Source organism: Melospiza melodia, chromosome 3, assembly GCF_035770615.1.
Source record: "Melospiza melodia melodia isolate bMelMel2 chromosome 3, bMelMel2.pri, whole genome shotgun sequence".
In the NCBI taxonomy this organism is placed as follows: Eukaryota; Metazoa; Chordata; class Aves; order Passeriformes; family Passerellidae; genus Melospiza; species Melospiza melodia.
The window spans coordinates 26329159-26345913 of record NC_086196.1 but is presented as its reverse complement, the minus strand read 5'-3'; the positions used below and the strand labels follow the sequence as shown (position 1 = coordinate 26345913).

Below are 16755 nucleotides of genomic sequence, written 5' to 3'. Positions count from 1 at the left end.
AACACATCTATAGCTCCCTTTTTCTTCCTCCTTCTGACATGGATTGTTTTGCTTCAGGGGAAAAGCCATTTCTTGGGCCATGCCACACAGCCCTGCACAATGCAGGACAAGATAAAATCACCACTCTAAGGGAGAGCTGAGTTTTCCTTGGCCTCTTGGGGAGCTGCTTTCTAATTCCCAAGGAGATGCCCCTGAAGTTTCATTCCAGAAGTAATGAATCCAACTGGCTGCCTAATAAAAAGAAAAGCCAGGGTTTTAACATGAAATTAGTTTGGATTTCTTGAAAATCTGCCCCCTCCACTGTCACTTCAATTAGCTACATGCATCACTGGCCCCTTTTGAAAAGCCTTGGCTAGCGTGACTAAGCAGTAAAACAACTTCTGCACCAAGCATGGAGACAGTTCCCTTTTAGGCTGCTCTTTCTTTGTTTTTGGCCAGGAAAATTTCCCCCAAGCTACTGTCTGCAGCCTCACCACAGTGTTATATGTTTTGCAGGGCTACATGTTTTGAGAGCACTGCAAATGGGGAATAGGAAAGTAGTCCCATGTCAAGGTCAATAAAAACACTGCCTTTTTTTGTCACTGAGGGACAAAATGACTACAGGCAAACGAAGCCCTTCAGAGCTCTGGGTGGGAGCTGATTTATTTGGGCATGTAGGCGGCTGAGTAGCTAGAAGGGGAAACACAAGCCCTCCCTCCCACATCTTCCCCACAGGCAATCCTTGGGGGCAATCAGATGCACTCTGCTCACTTCAAACCAGTTCAACATCACAGCCAAAACAGTTGTTGATTTCTTAGAGAAGGCAAAGCAATTCATTTCAAGGGAAAAGAAGAAAATAAATAGCTAAAAACCTACCTAAAACAGCAATCACAGTGCTCCTTGAATACTTATAATAAAAAAAAGTCAACCAGAACCCTTTCAAATAGAGCACTGCAAATTTAGCAAATAGAGGACTGCAAATTTAGCAAATCAAGGTTAGCACTTCTAAGGTCTACAAAGCTATGAAATCAAGCTGATAAATTTCTACTGTAATTCACTAAAGAGAACAAGCCAATTCAGTAAGTGGTAATTCATCAGTTTCCTAATGTGACTGCTGGAATTTTGTCACACAGGTTCCACTTTGTCCTCTAAGGCACGGAATCACTCCATGTTCCTCATTTGCCTGACAAGCTTCAGGATCCTGCCTTTCTTTTTTGTTTTTTTTTTGTTTTGTTTTTTTTTTTTTTTCCCAGAGCTGGTCTCAAGCAAACTTCTCCTAAGCAGTGTAGGTTAACCCCAAATCTCATCTTTCACTGTTGACAAGCACACAGCCTCTTGCATTTTCAAAGGCAAATGATTCCACATGTGCAGAGGTACAGCCACAGGCCAGGCCATGCTACAGCACCTGTGTATTTGCACTGGGGTATCAGAACTGCCCAATAAACCCAGCCACTCGGGCTTCATTACAGCATCTGGGGGTGCAGGTCTGCGCATGGATCATGGGAAGTGACAACCTCACACATGCTGGAGCGTAACAAACACACTGAGAGATGGAGTGGGGAGGCCAAGGGCAGCTCTTGCAGGGTGCTGGGTGAGCAAGACATAACTCCATGTTAACAACACAACACTTAACAGCTCGATGCACTCCAGCAGCAGCTTTTGATGAGGTCAATTTCGGCTAAAGTCGCTAAATAATTTAAACCTTTAATACTGAAATCCATTATAAATGAGATTTTAAAAGCTTGAGCAAACTCTTATTTAAGGGCATCTAAAAAGCTCTTAAGGCACTGCTGCTCAAGCACCAGTTTTTCCATGCAGGCACTGGCTCATCTGCAGGATTTTCTTTCAGCATGTAGGCACTGCAGAACAGGGAAGCCATGCAGCTTTGCAGATACTGCTTATAAAAGATTTTTTAAAGCACAAAATGCATTGGTTCATTTTCTTAGTAAACAGGCCTACTGTTTCTAGGAGCCCTTTTTCATGTTTTGGAACAAAAGCATTTCCCTAAATACTCCAATTTCCCTCTCCTGGGCTCACACCAACAGTTCATCTGCTCCAGAGACTGTCCCGGCTGCCAGGTGTGGCAGAAACGTCCTAGGAAGGGCTGTGCTGACACTCCCATTTTTCTCAAACTCTGTGCCCTCTAGTTTGCAGGCAGTGAGCCTGTGGCTTCCTGTAGAACCTGCAGAAAACTTCTGTTGTCTACTCAGGGCAATTCTGTCCCTTGGAGACGTGCATCATACTCAAGGAGTGCCTCTGTCTGTCCCTGTAGGCAGGAGAGCTACAGGGGCTCTGCTCCTCCTCAGGGTTCTCTCTCAGGCCCTCGCATTAAATGTGCACGTGTACACTTGCAGAATTACACACTTCATTCTTTGACCACTGGCTCTTGTACTGGGGAAAAAAGAATACAAATGGGAATCACAACACCTTTTCATTATAAAATTTTATGTACTACTGTCCGAGTTACTCCACTGGGATTACCAAGGGTCACAAGCATATTAATGTATGTGAACAGTTCTGTAACATCTTTATGTAAGGTACAAAATATTTAATTTAGGGTTTCACTAAGCTGGCACGTGCGATGGAAAGAATTTGTATTATTTGTTTTATGGAGGGGCTTGGTGCCTGACCAGAGCTCTCAGTCCTGCTTTGCTTGAGACAAGTTTATATTAATTTTCTTTGGCAAATGACTTTCAAAGAAAAAATGGAAAATATTTAGGCTGTATAGTTCTTTGGCTATGATCTACATACTACCCAGTTTTGTATACTCCAGTGCCATTGTATATAAGGCATTTCAGTCTCTGCTGAAGTTTAAGCACAGCAACAGAGCACAAGAATGCCTTTTTTTTTTAATGAATGAAACCATGATTGTAAAATTGTCAGGAGGGTGTCAGAAATCATGGAGAAAACAGGAAAATAGTACAAAAATTACATATTGCCTTAGCTCTCATAGGTTATGGGATGGAAATTTCCCTTCTTAAAAAAGAAAAAAAAATGCCCCATGTAAAATCCAGATAACATTTGAAAATTAAAAACTATAAACCAACAGGAATGACAGAAGCAGTTGCTGGAAGGTCTTACTGTGCTGGATAGAGATTAGAGGATTTATTTCTACTTCAACAGCAGTACAATTAAAAGTCAGAAGATAAGCGGTAAATATAACACCCTTGCTATAAATATTCTAAAAGAGAAAAACTCTGAACATGTCAAAAGCACAATGTTTAAGAAGTTGTTCATTAAATCCCCTATGGCTCAATGGCACTTTTTACTTACTCATTTTTCCTAGCTTTTTTTTAAACTTCAACATGAATTTATCATGATTTATTAGCTCATCGATTAAACAGAACATCATACTCTCATGTATCTGCTAACAAAGCAATTTGTAAATATATTTGGGAAGGAACAGAAGGAAAAAAAATGAAAATACCATCCTACATAGGGCCACTGAAAACCTGAAACCTCTTCCTATCTCCATTGCCAACACCCTTTTAATAAAGCTCTAGAAACATATCTAACATCTTGTGCTCCCCCAAATGGCATCCCAACCCGCTTGTGCAGGTGGTGGCAGTGCCCTGTGCCCGGTGCCAGCCCGGCCCAGCCGTGGTACTCACTCGAGGGAGGGGACGCCGTTGGCGACGGCGCCCTGGTAGCGGCTGATGCCCTTGTGCTGCGTGACGCTGATCTGCCCGCCCAGCTCGTCCGCCAGCACGCCCGCGTGGATCGCTGACTTGCACAGCAGGGACGTCTGCAAGGCAGGAGCCACCGCTCAGGAAATCGATCTGACACGCTGCTAAGGCCTTCCCTCCCAAGCATACAGGTGTTACAGCTCATAAACTCCAGCAAAAGCTCCCGAGGAGTAAGAGGCAGGGGTGGGAGAAAGAGGAGTAATCTTTGAAAAATATACGTCTCCCAAAGTAATTTTTCTTTTCAAATGAAAAAACAAATGGTCTGCTTCTGAGAAGGAGCTGTAAGATTGTCACTCCTCAGGAAAAAAACATTCAAAGGCAAGGCAACACTTCCTTGGGAAGATAAATCAATAATTCCTTGGTGCTCTTGCCTGAAGACAGACCCATCTATTACTGCACTTTAGGATTTGAATTATGGTGCACATTAGGGGTTTGGCTATGTGTTGAGTAGCTGCTGCTGGGTTTTAAGTGCAGCCCATTTCCATTATCTCAGGTGGGATAGTGCTAGATAGATAGAAAAATACAGGAGCTATTGCCAACCAGGTGGCAATAACAGGGCTAGGGCAAAGCAGGAAAAGGTCAGAGAAAGGTACAAAGGAGACTTTCCTAGGGGCTGCAGGCAGAGGCAGGTGAAATTCACACCGGCCCAGTTTGGGCTGTGCTACTGGACAAGCTGGGGTGCTGGGCTGTCCCCTCCAGGGAGGGGTGGGGAGAGCGGAGGCACAAAGGCAGCACATCTCCAGGGGAGCCCTGCAGGTTCTTCCCATCAGAAAATCCTCCTTAATGGTGGAGGGGAAATTTCTTTTGCAAATTCCTTAGTGTAGATAAAATCTGCATGAGGTCATGCCATGGGCTGCTTTTCTGCCCTAATCATTGGAACCAAGGGCAGAATAACTTCAGCTAATGAGAATGTAATGTGGCATTTCTTTGTTTCTTCAGCTCTGCCACTTTCCAGGCTGGAGCCAGCACGCTTGAATAACTGGATGAACAGGTTAAACATGAGCACTGACTTTTCAGAAACTCAGTGACTGTGATAGGGTGGGATTTTCCTTCAGTGGTGTGATTAGGCTTACTCCTCTGTGAGAGAGGTAAAGATTTCACAGACATGACAGGAGAAGAGTCCAGGGTGAGGGACACAGAGAGGGCAGAGCTCTGAGCCATATGAACCATGGATAAATGCAACCACTTCAACTTTCTCAGTTTGAAGAACAAGAAGTTAAAACAACCCAGGAGGTTGGTAGTTACCAGTGGGATGTGGTTAGGCAGTGCTTAATATTTATTTCATCTCAGAGCATATGCTAGGAATAGTGCAGGCATGATCTTAAAGAAAGCCCACATGTTACTGAAATGTATCTTTTCCACATGTGGACACCAAACAAGTAAAGGCTAAAATCATAGAAATATTTCATACATGGATGAGCACTGCCTCAAGAAGGACAAACACTGGGCAGGCTTTTTCCAGAAAGCCAGAAACCACAAGTCAGTAGGTATATTTGACAATCAGTGGACTTTGTTCTCACACAATTGATTTGTCTGTTTGAAAAGTGTCTCTGTGTGCTTATGTACTGATAACTTAACTTATATACTGATAATAAAAGGTATAGCAAAACAGCCCAGAAGAATTACTAACAAAAGTGAGGCAGCAAAAGTTGAAACCGAGTTGTTCTATTCTTGTTTCTTTTGTCTTTATAAATTTGCCCCCATGATCCTGTGTACTTACATCTCTGTATCCTTCTCCAATATTCCCAGAAATGTCACCCGCTATGTCTCTGCAGCCAGCAGGACAGTATCTGCTGCAGTGAGAGAAGAAAGGCTTGTTTAAGGCATGAACTGTAGTGACAATACACACAAACAAACTCCTATAAAAGAAATGCTCTCAAACCAATAAATATTTTAGCAGTAATTTCTCTAAATTACTGATGCTCTGTTAGTGAGTCTAGGAGCTAAATAAACAGGCCCTTGAGTTCATAGGTGGACTGAACACAGTAGCACACAAAGACCTAGAAAAGCAGTTTAGCAAGGGCATTTATTTCTATTTAATTCTCTTGTTCTAGAAATGCTACCACACAAGTTTTCAGAGTAAGATAAGAAGCCTATATGCACATCCAGACAGCAGCCAAAAGAGCACAATTTATTACCATTTCAAACCTATCACAAAGTTCAAGGAACCGAGAAATTATAGCTTGTCCTCAGATAATCTTGTATCAGCTGGGACTGTGATCTGCTCCCAGAGGAAGCACTGGAATTTGAGGCTACTTTGAATTTCAAAGTGGAAACTCTTTTTACATACACCATGTATATGTATGCACTTAATGAGAATTGCTGAGAGCTCTGCAACTCCATTCCATCATTTTTCTGGGCCACAGTCTTCCATTCTGCACTAGTGCTTTTCACAACCAGCCATTAGACCATTACTCAAAAAATGGTCAGAAAACCAAAACACTTTAACATTTTCTAACAATTGAATCAGTTGACAGATACTGCAAAGCAAGTGAGAATGCAGAGCTGCAAACCCTCTTTACCTGAATTCAGCCTTTGTGTAGTGGTTTGCTCGTTCCAAACACGTGATCAGATCTGTGAAAATTTACAAATGTCAATTCCAATTGTTGGATATAAAATTACAGACAAATATTTGCCAGAACATGAAATTACATTTAAAGACCTCTTTGTATAATACTTTAGCAATTTTATTAGACTGGAAGCAATAGCTATGGTTTTCTATCATTCTTTTCAACTTCCCCTTCTACTCTTATGCTTTACACCTTCTTCAAAGTTGAACAGACCTCCAGAACATTAAATGTGGGAATGAAAACTTTAATCCCTCCTACTCCACCTTCTATCACAGTGTGCTGGGTGCTGGAGCTCAAAACACAGTGGAGCTTCAAGGAGAAGGCACTATTTTCTCCTCCACTGGCCCTATATTGCAAATAGTCTAGGTAGGATTTCAGCAGCTATTGTATCTGGTTAATGTTACAACTGTTTCTTACACACATGCTATTAAAAATACCATGGCTCATGCTAATCTGGAAATATTTAGGAACAAACTTTTAGGCTAAAGCTGTATATTTGTAAAGATTGTCATTAAATAGGGGGAGCCATGCCACTAATCTTCTACTACTTTTGGATATCACCTTACCTGGGTGATCACTGCTGGCATAGGACAACAAAAAGCCTCGTCCTGACACGTGGGATCCACTCTCAAAGTGAATAGTTGCCTCGTTGCTATCTAGAATGATTTCTTTGGGGACAGGCATCACATTACCACAGTAGGGCCCTAGAGACAGAACAAAGAAGGTTTCAAAAGTTTAGATGACGTAATTAGGCTGGGAAAGTCTCATGATTAGCAGAGAATTTCATAACACACTCGTTCTCTTTCAGTATCAACCCAAATGTTGACAAAAGGGTTTTGGCTTCAGTCCTTTATGGGTATGAGCTCTAAAGCTACCCTGACAAGCAGTGGCCAGGATCCAGTTGTCTCTGCATGGCAGCAATTCCAGCATCCACATTTCTCATCACATAAGCCTGAAGAGAAGGATTAATGCCCTTCAACCTTTGAAGTACAGCGCGCTCACAACCAACAGTAACTCATCAGAGAAAATGACACTACATTCAAAAGCAATCCAAGGGATCTAGGCAGGGTCCCTGAGACAAACCCTCCAAACACACACAACTCATGCCATTGTGGCACAGCAGCCAGCCAGAAAGGATTAAGATCAGATACAGGGCACCTGGTTTTCAAGGATCTGCATGCCACAAGCCAGATTGTGCTCCAAGGCAGTAACGTTTCCCTTAGAAAATTTCCTAAGCTTTTTCCATTTAAAAACACATGGTAATATACAGTTCAAGTCTCTAGAGTTTTAAACAAAAAAAGAGAGGGAAAGAAAGGGGAAGATGAAGGGAGTGGGACAGGGAGACAACAGCCTTGTGCTTACAGTGAATTAGATAAGGGTTTTATAGCTACCAACTGCAGTATCTTGGAACAGTCTTTGGGACACTCCTTTCTTGTGACAGCAGGCATGCCCAGGACTCCTAGTAATTACATTTGCTTCTCAGAAAGTCAGTTCCCAAGGGGAGTGCTCCTTTGAGACTGCCACAGTCTTTGCATTTGCCTTCTGTCACCATACCTGGGTGCAAACATTTGTCCCTAGCTGCCCTCAGGCACAGATAATACAGAAAATTCAAAGCAGTTTGGATATACTTGTTCAAATTTATGAGTCTATGTACAATAAAAACTGCAAAGAAGAGGTTTTTTTAAGATGGCAAAGAGACTTTTTTCCCCAGAGGAAAAAAAATCCAAATGACCCTTTACAAGCCCTCAGCCCATCTGTTATGCTGAGGTGAATGACAGCTTTTGTGTCCTAAAGCAAGCTTTTGGGATGAAAAACAACCATTTTGATTTTACCTAGACAACCTCATCTTGGTGGTGGTGGCTACTTTAGGGCAACTTGGCAGTGACTTCTGAGACACAAGTAATTACACTCACATCATGACACAAATCTGATGAGTGATACCCATCATAACAGGCTCCTAAAAGCTTCTTCATTTTGCTTGGTGCTCTGGGTTAGGGAAGGGGCTCTTTTCCAAATACTTCATTTGCCTTATAACAACTATAAGGTCAGCCTATAGAGTGGCCCAATCAGAGCCAGCTGTCAGCAGAAGGGACAAACAAAAGGAGGAACTCTTGTCCTTTTGGCTTAAAAATCGTATGGCGAAGGCAGGCAGGCAGAGAAACAAGCGACGAGTGTGACATTTCCCTGGAGTACTCGTGTGTTGAAAAATGACTCACGACTTAGTCAGAGAAAACAATGTCTATAAAAAGGGTTAAATAAATTGCTTAGGAAATGAACTTATCAAAAAGACAGCATCTGACACTGTGTCATACCAGTCAACTGCACGAGTGATTTATTTGAGAAGGTCTTTTGTGTCAGGTTGCAGTGGGAGAAGTGCTAACTGAGATATTTTTCTGAGAGAGAGAGAAATGGGGGAAAGACAAGGAGCATTGCACGTCTCCAAAATAAAGCACCTGAGAAAGCTTTAGTCCTTTTCTTCTCTCAAGGACTGTCTCTACATATTTTCCCACAAGTGTGCTTTGGCTCTCTCCCTCACAGCGATTGGCAGTGGCCTGTCTACTCTGGAGGTATAATTTAGATGGCTGATTCACACAACCACACATCAGCCGGATCAGGGATGAGTGTCTCCTCCAGTAGCAAGTCTACATACGTTCCAGATAATTATACAAACAAATCATACATCATGACAAAACCAATAAAATAAAATAAAATATAAAATAGTCTAGACACACAGAGCTGTATAATCCAAATTAAAGCAAGAAATTCAGAAGCGATCAGCTTAAGAAACCAACGTTCAGTCTAAAGACAAGTGTCCACTATGAATTAAAAAATCTAAAAAGGTTACCAGGCTATGGTTATCCTCTGCCAAGAGCAGATCTGGCATACCAAGAAATTCCCATAGGTAGCTCAAAAAAAAGGGAGCCTAGGATTTATTCCTTAAAGGATACAGAAGTAAGAAAGAGTATATACCTAAGGGAGGAATATTTTCCAAAGGTTTATAAGTTTTCTGCAAAGATTTGTAAGAAAAAAAAAAGGGAGGGGGTGGGCAGATAGAATTTATTAATACTATGAAACATTCCCTTGTTCTTTTGTTGCAAACTGAGGAAGCCTTGCAAAACATTTCAATATATTTCTTCTCAACAATTCAGATAATTGAATTAAACCTTATCAGCACTTCACTGTCAGGTCCTCAGACTTGCCTGGGCTGTCCATATGAATACTGTACAACCACAATGAAGATGAGAGATGATGGAGAAAGCCCCAGTATGAAAATGAGAAACTTGCTTATAGGGTCCTGTTAATTTTTACTGCAGCAATTGGACTTGACTCTGGATAAATATTTAATTCCTAAACCTGGGACTTAGCCAGCAGTTTTTTAAGATCCCCTTTGAGAACTGCCAGATCACGTTATCAGTTTTTCATCTTCTAATGTTAGTTGTGAGGTGGGCTGTTTTGCATATTCGGCTTGAAAAACGAGTCATGAATGCTGATCCCTCTCAGCTTCCTGTTAAAGTGACTTGGCTGGAGCCCTGCTGGGGTAAGTAGGCAGGATTATCTGGTTTGTTTATAAGAACAAAGGAAAGAGTTTGATTTAATAAACAGATGTGTTACATGTGATGAAGCTGAGTAGGTGTTCTCCATATTTCAATATTACTGTATCTAGATGCCAGGGCCTTTCTTTCTTCCTGTGTCTCATTAAGAAGTTGACCCAACTGTGGGTCCGTCTGTTCACTCCAGATTCCTTTTATACATATTTATAAAAATTCTGCAGGAGACATATTAGGGGTCTAAGGATTTCAACCATACTCATTTTAATATTCTCCATAATTAAACTAACTTTTAATGCCTTTCATGAAGAATATCTGATCTGTTAGTATGTTTTAGGTGGCTAAATAAAACACTTCTGTCTCCAAGTAGTATTAACATCCTGCAAGACACACAGTAAATTGTCTTGTGGATATCCTTTGGCTGGCCCCTCTGAAGACTGAAGAAACTATTTTACACTTTGTTTATTTTTTCAATGATAGCAATAGCCTACTGCTTTTGTCTTTTTCACAACAGTGTTGTTTTGCAAATCTGATAATCTTTACAGCATTGTCTGGTTTTATGAGGTCTACTTTACTTCTACTGTCAACCAGGCTCTGGCACAGCAGCTGAGCTTTCATTGTTGAATTATGTTCCTTTAAGAAGTACTTCCCTTAAGAAGTACTGTGCCCAGAGGACTCTCTTCTTTCACACCAGCTGGCAATGCCTACATGCTGCTTGTTTCTCTAATTATTAATACTTTCTGCCTCTTCTGTAAGGCTTTTGCTTCCTTTTAGAAGCAACTATTTCCCTCTTCAGCTATTGAATGGCCAGTTCACTATGCTCATTCTGCTTTCATATTCCTCAATTTCATTTGAAATCTGCAGCTTGACATTTGCTTTAAGTCAAGTCTTTAAGAAACTTGGTTTGGATATCAAATAATTATGTCCTCTGTTCAGCAGAGAATCTTCTCCCTTTTTTCAGTCTTTACTTGCAGAGTAAGCCATGGTTGGCAGGCAAGATGCAGCAACAATCCATGGATGTGCCTCTAAATGATTATCATGCCTTAATTTGCATTTGTTTGGGGAAAACAATGTTTTAAATTGTAGCCTTTTCTCAAATAAGTCAATTTGGAACTACCTCAGTAGCTGGGAAAGGACAGGGGACGAGATGAACACGGATTACACTTGTTTCACTTCAGACCTAAAAACTCATCCAGAGTACAAGTGTTTCACAAATAGTTCACAAAACCAGCAAGGATCTGTTGTATGAAAACACCTTCAGTCTCAAAATCCATCTCCATCCCGCATTCACACAAATACTTTGATAAGCAGTAACTCTTCCTCTCCCCCTTACCAAGAGAGGTCCTCTTTGCTCCAACCCTGACACACACACGGCGCAGTGGGAACCTGCAGGACCCTGCAAGGACACAGAAAGTGCTGCTCTATGTCCTTCCTTGCAATTTATCACTGCAGATACGACATGACAGAGCAGTCAGGATGAGACAGCCTGGTTATTCAACATTTAACTCTCTGCAACACAGTCTGACCTCAGGCTGAGTGGTAAGCATTTCTTGTTTCAGGAAAAACAAACACAGCTTTCGGTTAATGTTTCCAAAGGGTTGCCAAAGACTGCAACAAAGGAAAGAAAAAGGCATCTGAATGAGGTTGGGGAAGTAATCACAACTTTAAAATGGAGCATCTGCACCACCTGCACAGGCTGGTCTGCCTGCTTGACCTCAGGTGAGATTGCCTCTTTTAACATGGTTGTGGTTTTAGCCAAATCCAAACACAGACACACAGCAACAACTAGGAATCACGAGTGAAAAACTGTACTTTAACAAAAAAACCAGAGGTTAACACACTGTATGCAGCTAACAGGAAAAAAGGTGCATTTGATAAAAAAAATGCTGACATTCTTTGTTGCATCAATCCTTCCAAAGCTGAAAACTCAGGATACTGCAACCACTCAGGTGAAACCCATCTGTTAAAAGTGTTTTGGCTGTTAAGAAACTGCTCAACTTGATCTTCAGCAAGAACTTGTCTGGGCATTTCTCTGGGTTTCCTGAAATACCAGAAACAATACAGTAATAACAAGTTTCCTTTGAGGGATGAAAAAGAAATCTGGACACACCCTTTATTCAAGCAAGATATTTATTTCAATACATAATAAGGAGCAACTGGTTTAGTGAATCCCCTCAAGCCATAATGACAGGCAGGAGGCATTCGAAGGCACTCTGTACCTTTAGTGATGGGGTGTGGGGAGAAGAAAGCATTTTCAGTAAATTCTCTATTTCACGTTAGTTACCAGCTGTAAATTATGCAAGAACAAGTCAACTGCACTAACTCTCCAAATTATTACTAGTCACTCAGCAGCTCTGACATCCACCCCAGAGGAACACATCAACCTCCTACTGACTGCAAGTGAATGAGGAAGTAAGTAGGCACTTATCTCTTCTTTTGGCTTTCTCTCCAGTCAAGACTGATGATCATCTCACAAAATTAAGGGAAAAAATACCAAGCCATTAGATGGGGAAGAGATAGAAAAAAGCAAAAAAAGGGGTCAAAAGAGGTACAGAAATTTGATAGAGACATTAAAAGAAGCAGACTAAAAGCAGTTCCTGTCAAACTTTTAAAACATCTATGATCCACCTTCATAAGTAGTGCAAATTTTGTTCTTGAGAACTACAGGGCTGACATGGTTAATCTTGTTTTCACATATCCCTTTAACTAATTAAAAAATCAGAAGCTCTACTTCAGAGCTCAGTATTTTTAATATGCTCAGATAATGCAATTAACTCGAGAAGAAAAGCATTTCGGTGAAGGCTGCACCTTGTCTGCACTGTGAGATTATGCTCATATTAATTTTCTGTGGGACAAAAAACACCATATTTTAATCCAGTCAAAAACTGTGCCTTTGAAACAGACCACGATCATCTATTTATTTCTCATAGACACAACCTGTGCAAAGCTGTGCTAATATTTAAATGTTTGTTAGACAAAGGTGACTCAGTTTCACCAAAACGGGTGTTAGACTCCCTTTGCTGACTGATGATTAATATTTTCACAGCTATGTCTGAACACAGAGCTAACAGCTTGAAAGAAAAGGCTTGCTACAGGTTCCTTTCTCCAGTGAACACTAAAGAAAATAATTTGCAGAGTAATAACTCAGAGATATATTGTCAAGACCCTGTATGACTCCAGTTTCAGAGCTTCATTAAAATTATTTAACTATCATCTTTTAATTGCAATATTGGAGAAATATAAATTCAATAGCTGCTTTCACAGGTCCATCAAAGCTGAGAAGTACCAAAGGTGAGAAGAACTGTAGTGTCACATTTGTGTTTGAGTTGAGACTGAGAAAGGCTTCAGTAGATCAGCACACAGAACAACTGCATGCTTTTCTAGGAATGAATCATACTCTTCTATCCATCTGCAAAATTCAAGGAATGTCCAGAACGTCTATAAAATCTGCAGGTAGGTGCTCTAATCTGTAGTCACCACCTTACTGAAATAGCATCAATATTCCTGCTAACATAAATCAATTAATCCTTTCATTTGTATTTAACAGATTCCCTTTGCTGCGTGGAACATAAATACCCCAAAGATAAATTGAGTTACTCCTTGCTGCATTGCAAGAATCCCTGCAGATGGTTATAATGATGAATGAATCACAGTTATATGTAAAGACTGGAAGAAATCTGAAAGGAAAACAATACTTTATCATCTGGAGCCTTCTTCACACTAATTTTATATTTATACACATAATGTAGTATTTTGCCTCTGACCAATTTTCCAAGCTTTAGATATACTCCTCAACAGATGTTTTTATTCATACTGACATTCATGTTGTTGTTTTCTGTAGAGCTGAAGAAATCAGCATGATATTTAAAACATATTTCCCTTTGGACCTCATTGTCTTGTAATTGCAAACCTCCCAAATAAAGAGCAAAGGCTGCTCAGACTAATTTGAAACATGAGCAGCATTCCCATTGTCATCTTTCATACTTTACTTTTTAGGTTTTCCTTTTTAAACCCAGGTCAAATACAGAAAACACACCAAGATTAGTTTTTAATTGCTCAGATGTTTTCAGCCCTTGCAAAATATTTTCAGGACTCCATCATCCCAAGAAAGAATTTTGATGTCTAAGGTCAGTATCTCCTCAGCCAGAGGGAGGATGTTGACCTGCCTGTAGATGTTCATGAAGAGAGAAGGGTTGCAAAGAGGAGATCTGAGTTCAGAAACAGCTGTCTAAAAGGACACTTAACAGACCGAATGGATGTAGCAGTGCTTATTCACAGGGCTTCTTTCCCTTGAACAAATGCATATTGAAACCCAAAGCTATAGCAAGACTGTTGGAAAAAATGACTTAGAGAAGCTCTAATCTCATCTAAGAATTCACGCGTCTTTTAAAACATAAGCAACATAATGAATGTATGCCTATAGAACTATTTCCACATCCATTCTGCATGGGTTTGCCTGAACATATAACAGACACTCTGTAGGTATGCTGGTGGGAAAGTCTACAGTGAGCTGCAGACCACAAAAACCATTACAGATGGTAAGTCTGCCTAAACTGTAAAACTGGTTTAATCAGATATGACCAAAATCTGCTAATTGTGCAGTTCACTACTGAGAATGCAAATTACAGTCCACATGCATCAGACGTTACTAATCAGATCTAAAAATGGGTGTGGGAATACTTTAAAAAAATTAATTATGTGGACTTGGTTGCATAATACACAGCCATTCTGGGCTTATAGGCTGAATAACTGCAGTATAAATGATGTGAAGATGCCTTCAGGCTGATCTGTGAGGAGCCAGAATTTCAATCAACATCCAAGCTTCATTTTTCACTTCAAAAAACAATATGTTGATTTATCCCTGTTTCCAAGAAGATTTAGATTAGAAATGTCAAGAGAGTATCAATAAAAATTATTCAGAAATATGCTAATGCAATAATAACCACCTATTTCTTACTGCCAAGTACAGACAGACTGCTTCAGGTGAACACAACTCATTACTTAGTTACAAAACAGATCACAAAACTATAAAACTATGGCTTGGGTTGTAAGGGATCTTAAAGAGCATCTAATTCCAACCCTCCCTGGCATGGGCAGGGACCTTCCACTAGATTAGGTTGGTCAGGTCCCCATCCAACCTGGCCTTGAACACTTCCAGGGATGGAGCTCCACAGCTTCTCTGGGCAACCTGTTCCAGTGCTTCACCCCTTCTCACTGAAGAAATAAATAACACTAAAGAATTCCAGCAGACATGAACAGAGATGCTCCTTATGCCTCAAATCAAGCTCTGTGCAGGCTCAGATATCAGCATGTCACTGCCCACTCTTACTGAAGGTTGCTTCAAAATGTAATACCTCCCCCATGAGAACAATAATTACCTTTACCTTCCTTTGTGAGCAAGCCTTTAATACCTCACTTGATCTTCTCTTACCAGATGAGTGATAAGCCCATCATACTGATAAATGAAAGGCAATCAACCCTCCTTACTACTAAGATATCCTATGAGATCTCACCTTTGGAGAACCACATACTTTTCTGAGCCAAGCAGTGAGGTGGAAAACCTGCAGAGGCTCTGTGCAGCTCATTTCTTCATCACATTTTTCCCTTGAATCCATTCTGCTTGTTAAGCCCAGGACAGTACATTTAGCCTCAGCTGACTGAAGGGCTACACAGCCCACTACCAGCAGGCAAAATTTTATGAACTAAAAGTTTCTGTGACAACTGGTTGGGAAAACCATTTTGAGGAAGGCCTCATGTTCTCCCTGGGGAGAATTCTGTTGCCATTATGACTGTTTTACGTGCACAGCTGTAGCAGATTATTTGCTTATCTTCCTGTGCAAATCTCTTACAAGAGCACAGTCTGGCTGTATGCATTTAATATCTGCAAGTATTAAAGCCTGTACATTAGTAAGGTGGCTGACAGCTAGCAATAGTAAAGGTTATCTCTTCTCTGAGCCATGGGCTGCCTAGGAATAGACACACAGGATCACTGACTCCAATTTCTCATCTTTGTCTAGTTTGTGAGGAAGCTCTTCCCCTGCACAACAGCAGGGATGATACAGATCTACAGACTTGCTATACTAACACTGTGATGGTCCAGCTGTGCAGGTGTGAAGGCAGAGCCATCAGGAGTGCTGTGCCCCAGCAGCCCCTCTGCAGCACAGCACAGCAGCACCCTCAGCCTTGGCAGAACCACACATGGTGGGACAGTGGCTTCCCACACAGAGAATGAAACACCTGAATACAGAAAGGAGGAGAGCACAAAGGCTGACGTTTCTTGCATTTTGCTAAGATGCTTTTTACTCTTACTTTCACCAGTTCATTCACTGACCATGGCCTTGTCTCTCACATACCATGAAGTGTTGAAGAGCTCTGGATGGTAAGGTAGCTGGACTCGCATTTCTGTGATTCAATATCCAGGTCTCCGATTTTCAAGATCAGGCGTTTTCCTGGAGGCACTTGGATTTTCTTCTCACAAAGAGTGTAGTTTGGGTATGTCCCAGGATAGTTCTTGGATGCCAGTGTCCCACTGTCCTGATACATCACTGTGTGCCCACATCCATCCCCTGCAGAAAGGAAGAGAAACAGAATGTATTCCTCAATTAAAAAAAAATGTAAGAAAATACTGCCTATATAATCATGTCTCATGCACTTTTCCCTTTTAAATAACTATTTTGTAATACTCCACCTCACTTCTGCTGTTGTTGGAACATAGGTAGCTGAAATAAATTTAGTCACATTTCTCTTGTAAAGCAGTAGAAAGAAGGGTTGGAAACCCCCATGAACTGGGGTGTATTTGACACTAAGATACAGACAGTGTCTCTCTGGCTTTCTGCTTTGTAGCCAAACCCTAATAAATCCCTGAAGATGCAATTCCACATGTAAAGAGCAGGATCTTTCCTTAAGTAATTTTCTCCCAGTTATGAGTCAGCATTTTATTTCCACAGCAATAGCCATCTCAGAGAGGGTAAC

At 41.0% G+C, this 16755-nt stretch overlaps 1 protein-coding gene across 2 annotated transcripts in view; it reads right to left on the bottom strand.

The window, feature by feature from the left end:
* DCBLD1 (discoidin, CUB and LCCL domain containing 1) overlaps positions 1–16755 on the bottom strand; it is a 46029-nt gene that overhangs the window by 14231 nt on the left and 15043 nt on the right. The window contains exons 2-6 of one of the 2 annotated variants that reach the window (XM_063151061.1): positions 16137–16349; positions 6802–6939; positions 6188–6239; positions 5386–5458; positions 3591–3724 (exon numbers count right to left, since the gene is read on the bottom strand). In XM_063151061.1, coding sequence (XP_063007131.1) covers positions 3591–3724; positions 5386–5458; positions 6188–6239; positions 6802–6939; positions 16137–16349 — 610 coding nt within the window. The remainder of the gene's footprint in view (positions 1–3590; positions 3725–5385; positions 5459–6187; positions 6240–6801; positions 6940–16136; positions 16350–16755) is intronic. The other variant, XM_063151062.1, reaches the window with a different exon arrangement.